At 37.9% G+C, this 14607-nt stretch overlaps 3 protein-coding genes across 3 annotated transcripts; 1 reads left to right on the forward strand and 2 right to left on the reverse strand.

Moving 5' to 3' along the window:
* Positions 1 to 3801: 3801 nt before the first annotated feature.
* Positions 3802 to 6196, reverse strand: ndufab1b (NADH:ubiquinone oxidoreductase subunit AB1b). The gene is made up of 5 exons (XM_077213022.1): positions 5989 to 6196; positions 5241 to 5363; positions 4957 to 5044; positions 4776 to 4869; positions 3802 to 4646 (listed from the first exon to the last, which is right to left on the reverse strand). Exons 1-4 carry the CDS (start codon positions 6157 to 6159, stop codon positions 4778 to 4780), a joined length of 474 nt encoding a protein of 157 aa, XP_077069137.1. The 5' UTR covers positions 6160 to 6196; the 3' UTR covers positions 3802 to 4646; positions 4776 to 4777.
* A 671-nt stretch (positions 6197 to 6867) lies between these two features.
* Positions 6868 to 11872, forward strand: rpusd1 (RNA pseudouridine synthase domain containing 1). The gene is made up of 6 exons (XM_077213023.1): positions 6868 to 6987; positions 7315 to 7510; positions 7621 to 7744; positions 7824 to 7926; positions 8013 to 8114; positions 8194 to 11872. Exons 1-6 carry the CDS (start codon positions 6975 to 6977, stop codon positions 8565 to 8567), a joined length of 912 nt encoding a protein of 303 aa, XP_077069138.1. The 5' UTR covers positions 6868 to 6974; the 3' UTR covers positions 8568 to 11872.
* dctn5 (dynactin 5) lies at positions 11748 to 14141 on the reverse strand. The gene is made up of 6 exons (XM_077213024.1): positions 13705 to 14141; positions 13383 to 13451; positions 13182 to 13300; positions 12706 to 12817; positions 12526 to 12628; positions 11748 to 12301 (listed from the first exon to the last, which is right to left on the reverse strand). The coding sequence occupies exons 1-6, from the start codon at positions 13750 to 13752 to the stop codon at positions 12204 to 12206; spliced, it is 549 nt and encodes a 182-aa protein (XP_077069139.1). The 5' UTR covers positions 13753 to 14141; the 3' UTR covers positions 11748 to 12203.
* Between the last annotated feature and the right edge of the window lie 466 nt (positions 14142 to 14607).

Below are 14607 nucleotides of genomic sequence, written 5' to 3' on the forward strand. Positions count from 1 at the left end.
AATCTTGAGGATAAAGACGAAGCTTTCTATCTCTGGGAATACTGATCAGTGTTTTGGCCATGTCATTGGTTATTTTATCTATTCCTCTTGTCTGCTAAATAACCAGCATGGTTCTCAGGAAATATAGCCAGTTTTCCCCCATAGAAACTCCTTGTAGGAAAATCCAACTTTTAGCACTGAAACTACTTATAGCTCTGTAAGTTTTTCTCTGCCAAATAACTGCTTTAAGCTGGAGACATTCTACATACTGCTTTTTTGAATATGCTGTCTTTTTATTAATGAGTGGATATGGTTTGCTGAATCACTATCTAGTCCTTCCCTTTTTCCCACTGAGTGGCTCATTGTTTTTCGCTTTGTGACTGTCGAAGTAACTGTCAAAAGTCATAAGAAAAAGCAGAAATCTGTAACTATGCATATTGAGGCCACTGACTCGGCCTGCAGAATCACTTTTTCTATTTCTTTGAAGTAATGTTTTATGTTTCCGCAATTTGCATATACATTGTTTGAAAATACATATATATATATTTATATATATATATATATATTCCTCATCGCCAGAGCTGGTGTTAAAGAAAATCTTGTTTGGTTATTTTAACAGTGCAAAAGTCGTCCACATTTCATTGCCTTGATTCAAATTGTGTCCGAAGATGCAACAAGTCAAGTGGCTTTTAACTGTTTACAAATAGAAAATGATTGTAATGTGTACAGTTTGGTTGTGTTAATCTGAAGTTCCTTACAATATTAATAAATTAATGTTTTGGCTGCTCATTACCATTTTAATTTTATTTTAATTTTATTTTTCTTCCCCTTTCCCTCCCCTTTTCCCCCTTCCTCAAAGCTGGTTTGTCATTGAAAATGGCTTGCCTCTGTACTTGTGGCCAAGGAAGGCTGGATTAGAGGTGAATGTAATCTATTGCTGGTAGTTAAAATAATGTGCATAGATTTACAGACTATTTACCTTTTATTGTACTATATTTTAGGTGCACAATTTATGAGACGCTTTGAGAGGGAGAGAAAGATGTCAGCATTAGGCAAAGCCATGGACCTTAATATGTTTAAGCTGTTGTTGTTGTTTGTTTTTCTCCAGTTTGTTTTATTTGAGAAGTAGAACTTGCGTGGTGTTAACTTATCCATATTTAATGACTCATCGTACAAAACCCTGAGTATTACCCTCACTTTATGGTTGCGTGCCAGTATTGAACCATTTTAAGTAACCGCTTTACCAAATATACTTCAATCAAAGGATTTGTTTACTTAATTCCAGATCTGGCTTATCTCATTTTGTTTGTCTGACTAATTTTAAGTGGAACATTGGAGAAACTACATAACGAAAGCCGAAAATTAGTTTTTGGAATTGCACTTGGTGTACATAATGAACTAGAGAAGCTTGTACTGTATTTGTGTTCTGGAGGCAGACTGTAGCTTTGGAGATTGGACGGGCCTTTTGTTTGTCTTTTATTCTTTGTGTACATTGGCTGGACTCTTTAAAGCGTGCGTTTGTGCCTGTGTGTTTGAGTGGTCCTCTCCATTCCTGCGCATCAGGAGCCCGAGTATTCTCCTCTTGTATGGGGGCGTATAACTGCAGGTATGACCGATCGGATTGCCGTGACTTTGTTTACTCCCTCGATGTGGATTGCTCAATCTTTTGTTCTTCAGTTACATGTTCGTATACATCCAGGATAGCGTTTGTCCTTTCTGGAAGTGCGGCGCTGAGCTTTACCAATGGTTCTGAATGGGTTCTTTCCTGCCGTCTTGGCAAACATGCTAGTTTCCCTATTCTTCGTGGCTTTGTTTTTCTGAAGTGAACTGTGAAAGCATAGGGAAAAGCCATTGGCACCCAGTTTGGTTCCACTTTAAATATTCATTTTGTTTTGTTTTTTTGCTTTCCCCCCACCCCCTCCTCTCAATTTTGTTTTATGTATGTGCAGCTTTTTGGTGTTAGACCGAACTGTCATGCTGAGACATTTTGATAATCCACTGTCATGCCAAATTAAGTAGGCGGAGGAAAGGGATTTGTTTTGTAAAAGCTGGACAATGTATGTTTCAAATGTCACTTGCAAAATGGATGTTTTGAGGATATTCATGAGCAATGTACAATCCCCATTTTTATAGGTTGACCGTAGAGGAAATGAAAAGGTGACTTGGCCTGACATTCTACTTTTGTACTGAAATTGTCATTTCTTTTCTGATTTATCCTGTGAGCAAATATACCCATGTCTTTTAAATGGTTCCTACTGTTGAACAATGTGCTAAGGCAATTGACTTAAACTGTGAGTATCGCTGTCATGTTATTATAAACCCAAAAAGCTTTAGTAAAACCAGCACAAGAAATGGATGAACGAGAGTTTAAATCGAAGCTTCCACCATGGAGAAATTCTAAGAGAGTCTATGCAGTGTAGGGTGAGGCTTCCATGTCTGTGTCTTTGCTTAATGAAATCCTGACCACGGTAGTGGTTCGGATCTAAAAATACGATTCCTGTGATGTGCCATGATTATAATTTTTCTTTTGTTTTTGTCACAAAAATTGGCCAGATGTAGCAAATGGAGGGTTGCATTAACATTTCCTTTTTCACAGCGCTCCTCACTGAACGGGCTGTGGAATTGCAAATTCTTCTAGTGGTCTGTCCAGAAATAGTTTTGCTCACATGTAACCTATATGCACACTGCTTTGATAGACTGTTTGAAAATGAATAGAAATAAACAATAAGATAACTTAAATGAGCAGGAAGTTCATTTCAGCGTCTTCCTGGGGTCATCTTAGAATTTTAACTTGGGGAACTGCACTTTTTGAAGGACAATCCTTATTTGTATTGGTAACAATTGACACAAGGTTTAGTCTAGTAATACATGGTAGATACTCAAATGTGTAGTGATGAATGTTTCATGTAATGCTGTTTTTCTTTTTTCCTCCTTTGTTGCTTGGTTTTCAATTTTAGTACCCTTAAGTGCATATGTAACGAGGTAGTTGAGGTAATAGATTAGTTTTTAGGTCTTTTGTTGGCTGTACTTGTAGACTGATAACTGTTTGTAAAGTCCTGATCTTGATATCGGAATACAAAGCTGTATAACTTGGGTACAACCCGCAATAAAGCCTAACAGTGACATGGTGTGCAATGTTTTTTTTTCCTCCCCCTTTTCTTTTTCTCAATATACTTTTACTGCAAATGCAATTAGAAAACTCAAATTATATCTTTTATCAAATACCACATTTGGCATTAGACCTGTGCAAATGTGTAGTTACTGAATAGTTGCCAAGGACCTCATCACAAAACATTTATGTGGAATGTAATTAATATTATGCTTTATGATAGTTTTATTGTTAGGGGAGAGCTCCAAAAGAAAATGTTGGGGACAATCACTTATTTACAGGGTTATTATAGTTACGTAAAACCAAAACCATCAAAAACATTTGTTACTTGAAATAAAATCAGCAGTTACCAAAGCAACATTTGTGGTTTTCATAACTTGATGTTCTAAAATAACTCTGTAGACATGTTCAAAAAGCAATATTAAAATGATAAACAAAATTACAAACAAAAATAAACTATAATTTTTATCTCAGACATCTCAATGGTGGTTGAAAGATTCCCTGATATGATTGTAAAGCTATTGGGGTGGATTAATACTTATGAACGCGCTATATAAATCCCTCATTCATTCACAATACAAATAACACTGGCTGATTAGCATGCATGTCTTGTCCACTGGTATATAAGGTAGTGATTACATGCACACAGAAAAATAAACAGTGCTTTTAGAGGCTCATCACATGTTTACATGGCAAAGACTCTAGTCAAACAGTGGCCTTGAAAAAGTAGTTTTATTTTACATCGAGGTGGACAATCATGAGATGGCTTTAGTACTGCTGCAGTACTAAATCATAAATCAAGGGTGATGCCACATGCAGATGCCATTATGGAACAGTTTTCTATTGGCCAGTAAAATGTTAAAGATCGAAATACACCTTTAACGGTGCAGTGTAATTTCTGTTCCACCAAATAAATCTCCCAAGACATACTTTTCAAACATGACTTCGAGGCCTGAACAAGTTGCGGATGTGAACCAAACTGGTCCTCAAATCATTCTAAATTATTCTTTAGTGAATCAGCCTGAATTTGATTGATATTTAAAAATCTTTATCCAGTAATCATAAGCAGATGTCATGGAAACTTGCTGGTCAGAAAGTGTGGGACCCTGAGGTTTCCTGAACACTCACCTACAGTATGTCAGGCTGCTCAAATAGTGTTGGAAGCGCCACACATTTTGAAACATCTTACGAATTGCTTACAGACATCTATGCATTTTAAACTGGTGAAGGATACAATTTTTCGATGGAAAAAAACCCAGCAGCATTAAGGATCTGCACTGACATTCACAAAGTGGCACTGACCTTGTAAGTTAAGTTGCCGTTTTACTGCCAAAACACCAGAGGGACCAGTGAAAAGCTTCACTTGTGGCATTACAAACCATAGAATTACAATTTAGTATTGGCTTTATTTTCAGCTCAAGTTCCCAAGAGTTTATAGTGACATTTTCATTAAATACAACAGTACACATGACAAGGCAGTTGACACCATAAGCAAGAGACTGGACAACGAGTGGATACAGCTGATCCATATTGTTTAATACATTCTCAATCCTTCTACCTGTGAAAAAGAGGGAAAAAAAATGATATTTTAGGATCATAAAAATACAATTACCAAGCATGCATAAGTTACCTACAATCTATGCATTATAGCTCATAAGACCTTGTGTGTACGTACCATAAGACTTACCTCTATTCATACACATCTTTTTTATCCGCAATGTACTTTACGATCTCCTCAGGAGTCATAAGCTTCTCCGCCTCTGCATCTGGGATCTCAAATCCTGTAGAATTTCAATTCAGAATTCAATGCTTATAAGATGTGACAGTTGTTATATGCTTTAATACTAGAGAAACAAACCCCTACTAACCAAACTCATCTTCCATAGCCATGATAATCTCCACCTGGTCCAAGCTGTCCAGCCCTAGATCTTTCATGAAATGAGACGATGTTTGAAGCTGGAGGAGGGAGGAGGAGGAGGGGGGGAGGTCAATTATGTCAGAGATTGATGCTCGGAATTTGCCTAATATCTCAAATGTAAACCAAGCAAATGCAGTAACAATAAATCTGTATATCCACACAGAAAATTAATGAAATGTGGTAGGCAGGTAAATTGCACATAATTGTCCTTCAAATTTCAGACGTATCTCTCACCTTATCTGGATTGATCTTGTCATACAGTTTAAGGACGTACATAACACGGTCTTGGATGTTCTCTAAGGTGAGGGGTGGAAGATCACCGTAACGCCGACACAGATGAACAGACTGGCCTGAAATCTAGAAACAAAGCAATTTGCAACAGAGACCAAATATTTATAGTACACAATCATTAGAATAAAAATAATCTCCCTCTACCAAGTGAAGGTATGAAAACTGTCATATGTGTCTGCTTTTGTTTCAAAGCAAACAAAATATGTTGGACATAATGTTAGAGACTAATAGCTTTGGTCACCATTTGCGGTACAGTCAAATGAAGAGGCTGTGAATATGTCCAACATCTTTTGTGTTCCTCAGAATGAAGTCATACACGTTTGGAATGACCCGATGATAGAACTTAAATGTTTCGTTAATTATTCCTTTAATAATAGCTACAATAATAGACGCAAAGAGATAATAATCGCCAGTCAAGATGCACAGTCATAAAATGTATTCTCCTAGTGCGTTTTATTAAGTCAACTTAACTACTAGCTATAAACAATTATGACATGGGTTTAAAATCTTGCAGGTCACACTGATGTGGTAGATGTATGTTGTGGTAGATGTATGCACACTATTTTAACTGAGACTATGGCTGCCCGCTGTCATGCATGCACAGATTGTCGGAAAGACACAGGTAGGTCACTGAGTAATCCAGCCCCAGTAGGCCACACACACAAACATCCCCCGTCTGCAGAACTCTCACCCGCACTAGGTCAGTCCACCTCGTCCGCTGGCCGCGTGAAACGGCAGAGAGAGCTCGCTGGTTTGAGGCGAGGGGCGCGCAGGCGGTTCTTGTTAGCATGCTGCCATGATTTAACCTTGCAGAGGCGCGAGCGACGGAGCGCACACAGTGTGCAAGCGCACGGGACGCCATGTCTGTGAATTTCTATCCCACAATTCACTGCGACAGTCACTGGACATAAGTTTGACATGCGCGTGCGCACTCTGTCAGCGCAAGTGCGAATCGGTTCTTTCGAACGGTGGAACAAGATCCGACTCAACAGATTAATTAAAACACGAATCAGACGTTACAAGAATTTACTATTTTTTTACCGTCGTTTAATTATTTATTAAAGTTATATGAAACTGATTAATATAAATGGCCATTTAAATTATGCAAAATTGTATATGTGTAACATTAAATAATAAGGCTTTTATTTTAAACCGATCGTGGTAGGATATAGTGAATTATTGTGAGTTAAAGAGAATGGTTTGGAAACTGGAGGAGCTGAACACGCAGCGCCAGTGGGTGTTTTTTGTTGTTGTTTTTTATGTAGTGGGGATAATTTCTGAGCCAAGCTACCTGATGATGGCAGTAATGCACTGTTAAGTGCGGTTGCCAATAAAACACAGAAGAAGAAGAACCATAGATATGATAAAAGACATGGAAAAAATAGGACTAATAGCTAATAGGACATGGTGTAAAGAGTATAATGGACTGCAGTAGGAGTGAACAAGGAATGAAATTTTTGATTTATTTTCTGCCTAAAAGGGACTAATGACAAGAATATGGTGAGAAAAGTATATGGGAAATAACTAGAACCAGAAGATGGCAGTAATGCAACGTCAAGGATGCAAGCTGCCGTAAACCCAAAGAAAAAGAAGAACCAATCATGGCTGCCAGTTACGCATAGGATCGTCATTTTACCAGAGAATGTCTAATTTTACTGTCTATGGGATCGTCCAGTTATGGTCTATCAAAGTAAATGTCTTTGTTCTACCCTAATAGCTAGACACGTCAAAGTACTTTTTGCAAGATGATTGAAGAAACCGTGTATGAACTAATGCTTTCTCTAAAGTAGAAGGTTTGCTTCGTGCTGAGTCAAAATAAACTGAAGACTGACGTAAATTATCCATTACTAGCATGCTGTACAACAACAGTTAAAGCAGGGTTTTGTTTTTTGTAGCAGTTTTGTATTGTTTTTCAAAAAGAGACATACATATGGAATATTTTAATGTTACAAATAATGTAAAAACTTGTTGATATAACGTTACCATGATACAGAATAACCTTGGTGTTGCTTTGCAGAAGATATAGAGACCATGGAGCCTGCCAGCCTGGAAAACTTGTGTGTTTTATACCACAGTGCAAACTATATAGTTGTCAACAAACACTGGGACATCCGTATTGACAGCAAAATGTGGTATGAGAAGCAGACGGTCCAGAGTCAGCTAAAGCATCACTTCCCAGAGCTTGCAGATCCTTACACCTACTACGGCTACAGGTCTTTATCTCGGGTGCTTCTGTTACTTTGCTATAAGCTGATACCAACAATAATTAAAACCATCACTTGTCTTATCAGTAGTTCATTGATATGCATTCTTGTATTTGCAGGTTTTGCCATCAGTTGGATTTCTCTACCAGTGGTGCTTTGTGTGTGGCTCTGAACAAGGCAGCAGCAGGGCATGCGTACCGCTGTTTTAAAGACAGACTTGTTGCCAAAGCTTATCTTGCACTGGTACATCCTGGTACATTCAGACATCCTGTGAATATAGAAGGTTTTTCCTAATAACACTCTATGTATATGTCCTGTGCAGGTCCGTGGTGTTGTGGCTGAGGAGAAAATGACCCTGGACTTTGCGATTGGCACAAACATAACAAAGGGCAAGACCCATATGATGTGCATTGAAGGAACAGAAGGTCAGAATCTCTTTTGCTTCAAAATTAAACATTAGTTAAACTAATTTAAACACCTTCATGTGTATGTTTCGTGTCATTTGCGGTAGGTTGTGAGAATCCCAAGCCCTGCCAAACAGAGCTCACAGTTTTAGAGTATGGAACATATGCCGGAGATCCAGTCACAAAAGTGCTTCTACAGCCTCTGACAGGTACAGTACCATTAACAGTACAGACAAAAATGTAGATGTGTCTTAAAAAAAAAAAGTTTAAGTATCAAAAACTTTGTAGGGCGGACGCACCAGCTCCGAGTGCACTGCAGTGCCATTGGTCACCCCATAGTGGGTGACTATACCTACAGTCTACGCACAGACAATGCTCCGTATCGTATGATGCTGCACGCCTACTTCCTGCATATTCCACTAGAGAATGAACCCATCCATGTCATAGCCCCAGATCCCTTTGTACCCAGCCTCGACTCCAAATGGGCACCACAAAGATGTGAGAACATTCTGGAGGATTTACTGAAGAGTATTTTAACAAAGCCACAAGCTGAGATCCAAGAAGACCCAGAGCCCGTGCACAGGAGCAGCAGCTACCCAGTGGAGAGTGAGGAGCAACAAGCACAGTGTCAGCAGTGGTTATGTGAATGGAATCTGGACTGAGGAACACTGGTGCTGTTTTACCAGTAAACTGCTGAAGCTATGCTACAGGCTGCTTATGGGGTACCCTCTTCTTTAAAATGCCAACCCTCCTTAACAACAGTGTAAAGAAAGAACTGAAGGCATAAAGGAGTATTTAACCATTTTGCCGATCTGTGTATGAAAAAGATCACTGTGAGTCATAGTACATTATGGAGACCCGCCCCGCCGGCGTTCAAAAGTTTGGGGTCTGCAAGATTTTTTTAAGTGTTTTTGAAGGAAGCCTATAACGTTCACCAAGGCTGTTCAAAATTACAGTAAAAACAGTAATATTGTGAAATATTATTACAATTTACATGAACTGTTTACTATACATTTTAAAATCTAATCTATTCCTGTAAAGTGGAAATTTGGCAAAGCTGAACTTTCTGCAGCTGTTACTCCAATCCTTCAGAAATTATTCTAATATGCTGATTTGGTGCTCAAGGCAAATTTCTTATTATCAAAGCTAATATTTTTGTGGAAACATTTTGTTTAAGGATACTTTGAATAGGAAGTACAAAAGAACAGGATTTATTATTTGAATTTTTGTAACAATCTGTTTAGTGTATCCTTGCTGAATTAAATACATTTTGTTTAAAACAAATTTTTACTGACCCCCAACTTTTGAACAGCAGAGTATACTTAATTTGGAAAAAAAAATTGTCAGAAGAAGGGTAGCATAACATTAGAGAGCTGAGAAAAAAATCCCTATTAAGTATCTTTACCTCTTTCAGGTATGCTATGTGTACAAATGGTATTGTTCATTGTATGAATGCATATCTGTATGTTTTTAAGATTTTTCTTTTTAAATCAATTGTTTTTCAATAATTTATGATTTTATAATTTTTTGTTGCAGTCTAGAATAGAGCTTAGATCGGGCCCAAAAAATCAAGCCCGACCCGACCTGAGCCCTTGCACGTTGTGTCCAAGCCCGGCCCGGCCCGACACATTAACTGTAATTATGAGCCCGAGCCCGATATAAACCCGACCATTTTTAATACGTGGGCCGTTATAACCAGGGGCGACGCCAGATCATTTTTTAACGCATGCAGGTGCTGAATGGGTGCTAGACCATTGACAGCGGGGAGCTGCGCAATTTTATATATATATATACTATTAATAAATGTGCAAAAATTGGTCACTTAATATTTAATATTCAATTATTTTAATTATCACAATGAAAGCTTTAATTGTATTAAATGAACAAGCACAACATTCAGCATTCAATCAAATATCCTTAAAGATTCATTATTATTAATAATGTTATTTCGACATATGTGTGCGTGCAACAAGCTAGATTTGAATTTGTAAACTCGGTGACAAGCGTGCCGAGAATTGATTTAATTTATGATGAGATGGCTCCAGTTCACGTGCTATGGTGAACGCGGCTAACAGGTGTTCTGACGATTCATGCTACCCATCGAGATGTGCTACTTACTGGTTATGCGCATGTGCAGACTCATTTTTCTTCTGCTTACCACGCCCATAAATCTATGCATCCTTGCTGTGGAGACTTGTAGGAAACTTTGACAGGTCAAAGATGAATATTTGATGATAATTTTTACTTTTCACACCGTTTTAAAAATAAAAACAGTACAGTATACTGTACTCTTAACTTCGAATTTTATTATAATTATATTTCATATAATAATGTCATTTTTACTTGTTATATCAAAAGTGATGATTGCTATATGAACTATAGTTCATTTAAAACATCAAAATATGCTCCCCATAATCCTACCCTGATTTAAATGAAATAAAGATGTCATAATATTGTGTGATTTACACAATTATGGAAACAATAGAGAATGTATCAACATTCTCTGCGATCGATTCGCGCTTGGGTAGCATTTTTTTGCGAAGGCAGCACAGATCGACAGACTCTGCTATCGATTCGCGCTACGGTAGCATTTTTCGACAAGGCAGCAAGGCGCCTACATGTCATGAATATATTGTCTGCTATATTTGCTTCTTATTTATTAAACCCAGGCAATTGGTTGATGAACAATTTATCAAAATCAAGATACTATTTATACAAAATGAAATTCACTTTAAAGAACGGCTTTCTACAAAACAAAACATAATGAAGGGGTCAAAATCATGCCTGAACTACTCCATGTCTCCCGATATTGCGCATCCTCCTATCTACTCTGTTCACTTTCATAATCACATAGATGGAAAAAAATAACATTATAATATTTTAATAAATATGAAACTAAATGTGCTTATTTAATGGCTACAACACGTAGCTACAGATCCATAGCAGCGCGCCGCACTTGCACTCAACAAAGCCAGCACATATGTTGTCACTGCCCACGACTAGTTTCAAATATTTCCATACCTCCGACTTTCCTTCATACTTGCTCAAAGTTAATTCTCCTGTTTTAATTTTTTTCTTTACTTCTTCAAGCTCCAAGTTGCAGTTAAGCTACACAATAGGCCTACAGCACAGCGTGCGAGTGGAGGAGACGCTGCGCGTGACACGTGACGTGCTTGATCAAGGGCCCGACCCGAGTATAGTGGCGGGAAATATCGGGTCGGGTCGGGCAGAGAATCTAAGCTCTAATCTAGAAGGGGCCAATACTCACCATTTTTTTCCACTAGATAAACAGGCAAGTTATAACAAGTAACACTATACATGGATGAAAGGTCTTAATTTCTGTACGTGAATTGTGTGAAGCATGTTTGTAGGAATCCATTGCTTAAAATAGACTGAACGATCCCTACCTCAAAAACCGAAAGTATAGCTTTGAAAATGAAATTTAGTGCATCTATCTACAGAGTAGGCCTATGTCATCCTGTTCCTTACACTGTTATATAACATTTGAACACAGCTACAGTGGCAGGCAGTCATTAACCACTGTACAGCGAGTTTTGAAAATCTAGTATTTTCCACATGATAGAGGGAAAGATCTCATCATGCAGATTTTTTCAAAAGGTTTCTGTTGGTCACAACTGCTTTGACCAACAGAAAGTTGCTTGATTTGAAAGTAATATCTGTGTGAGCTGTGCCTCATACATTTGTACATTATTGACAATAGACCTTTTTTGCAGGCATTTTTTTTTTACTAATGTGACCGCACTTTACTAAAGGAGTGTGTTGTTTAGTAAAAGCCCCCAAAATGTGCTGTGACCACTTAAAATGAGTCAGTGCATAAGCTCTTTTCTTTATAAAAAAAACCAAAACATTTATTAACATCTGTAATCTGTCTTTGCACACAGAAAAGGTTTAGTGTTGCAGAAATTGTACTGTTCAATAAATAAAGTTCCTTCAGTCTAACAACTAATCACTGTGTTGTGATATTTTTCCCAGCCACGCAAACAAGACCGTGGTGTGTGCAGTGGTATGAGACATTAACAGAAATCTAAAAATTATGACATGAAAAGCAGGAGATATGTAGTGGTTGCGTATAATACACATATTCTTAAATTTTATATTCTATATTAACATAGCCATGAACACAGCAAGGATTTTTTACTGCAACTGTGAACAGAATTAAGTAGCATTTCTTTGTTGTCCGAGATTTACAATTGTGACCTAAAGCAAAGGAAGGCTGGAGAATATTAGTTCCTTTGGTCCCAGAATGAAGTGAGCGAGGCACAAACTGAAGTTTAGTCCTAGATCTGGCTGAGAGGGAGAAACTTCTGGTAGTAACTCTTGGTAACGTCGATCATCAGTTCCTGGGTACATTCAGGGAGCTCTCCTGAAAATAAACCTGAAATACAGAATAACAAAGAAGCTTACATTTAGCAAGTGATTAATTCACTTCTAAAATTCATTGTTGGCATAATAGAAATAAAATAAATTCACTTCACTACTTTACATTACCAGATTACAATAATAATTAACAGGATTTATTAGTAACAAACACTTTAGCACATTCATAAAATTCTAAATTCATATAAAAATAAATAACATAACATATCTGAAGGTGCTGACCTGGACAGCCAGAGAATAATGTAAATGGAGGAACCACTGTCTCTGGGGGAAGGACAGTATTATCCAGTATCTTACAACAGTCCTTCAAGACACAGCGTCGACCCTAAAAAACATGCTTTATGACTGCAAATGTCACACCCACAAAACAAATGAGAGGATACAGATGAGGGGGATACTTACAATCACACAGTTCTTGCCAATGTGGACGTATGATCCGATCTGAGCGGCGTTTACAACACAGTCCTCCTCTATGAACACATGGTCCCCAATATGCAAGGGGAAGAAAGCCACTCTAATGTACACAGAACGAACACATACAAATTCAATTTTATTAGTGAGAATACAGGCACATCCTGATTTGACGCGTTCCTGTGTCAACGCATTTTGTTGATCCTGGAACAACATTCCTGTCCGAAAAATGTAATCCTAATCATATAACTACACCTACCTAACCCAATGCTGAACTTCAGAGGGAATATTGGCTAACAACACTGGTGTAGAAGCACAAAACCCGGGTTGTAAGCCTAAACTTGACACAAACTGTAAAATTGTCCCTCAAATCTGATTGGTTGTTTGGAATGTTGTTCCAGGATCAAAAAAGATGTTGATGTTGATGCACTTGGTGAAATCAGGTTCTGCGAGAATGCTTTACTAACCCTTTGCTGAATTTCTTAAACGGTGGTCTGATCACACTACGACTTTTAATGACACAGTGGCGCCCAACTCTGACATTAGCCAGATCTCCTCTGATGATACAGTCATTCATCACGATGGTCTGAAGGGGGGGTGGCAGACCATTTCACAAAGTTAACACACTGGTGAAAACAACAGAACGAAACAAATGGGGGAAAACTCACTTTTCCATTGAGGACGATGTTTTGACTTCCGCAAAGCACCGACTGTCTGCTGACTTTGTTGCCTGATGCCTAGAAAGATCAAATGTGACCGTTACCATCATATGACGGTCTAGCTCTGGGCTGATCGGAGTAATTAAATAAACAACATATGAAACTGATACAGATGTTTACTGAGTCTGACTGGTAAGTTATGTTAAACCAACACTTTGTTTATTAGAAAACAAAATCGGTTTGCAGAGACAAAGTCAGTCAGTTTATTCTGATTTTAATATTTGCAACCGCTTGATTCAGCTGAAGGATATTATCGACGGTATTCACATACCGTCTCGATGTATTCAGCCTTGTTGTATAATATTTCACACAGCTCCATTTCTGCACAATTTTGTTGGCGAACCCCTTCTGATGATGTCCTGCAGCTGTCAGCCGCTCCCTCGGTATTTCCGCTTCCGGTTAGTACCAAGACACTTGTAGCATAGATAGATACATAGATGCCTCGGAAAGTCTTTCTATTATGTCTATGGATCTATGTGCCGCATCCGCCATACTGGTACGGTCAAAGCCGATCCGTGAACATTCGAGAGCGAGATGACTGTGCGTTGTCGACTCGGCAACCGTTGTTAGACGCATATACGATTATTTATATCTACAATAGACTCGAGCAAATGATTTAGCTCAACTATCACAATACAACAAGACGAGTGCGTTTCTTCGGGAATTCAAACCTCGGTGGTTTCACAAAGAGAAGTCTATTGTCAAGACACGCTGACCGTTCCAACATGGCAGGCGCGCCGACTTGTCTGAAGAGGTCGAATATGGTTTCTACGTATACGACTCTATGACTTGTAGAGCATCGTACAGATGACAAAAAAATATTTTAGATTTAGCTATTTTCCATCGCATATATTCAAAAATGTCAACGAGAGAATTAAATATGTAATATTTATTATATGCAATATCCATACAATCTTTAGAAATCATCAAACCAGAAATATGCAAATGTTGTTGGTTTCTTTTTTATCTAAGTTTCCGGCTATTTATAATATATTTTTAAATAAATGTGTATGGGTTTTATGCTTTTAAAATGGATTTCACATCAAATTAGATTTATGATTTTTTCATAATCTTTTTTTTTTCCCTGAAAATGTGTTAATAATTTAGTAATTCTACATGCAAACACTGTTTGACCGCATGCTGGCGCTGTTGTATCGTTTCACAGTTTTCACTC

Source organism: Siphateles boraxobius, unplaced genomic scaffold, assembly GCF_051911475.1.
Source record: "Siphateles boraxobius isolate OS27281-9 unplaced genomic scaffold, OSU_SipBor_1 66, whole genome shotgun sequence".
NCBI classification, from domain to species: Eukaryota; Metazoa; Chordata; class Actinopteri; order Cypriniformes; family Leuciscidae; genus Siphateles; species Siphateles boraxobius.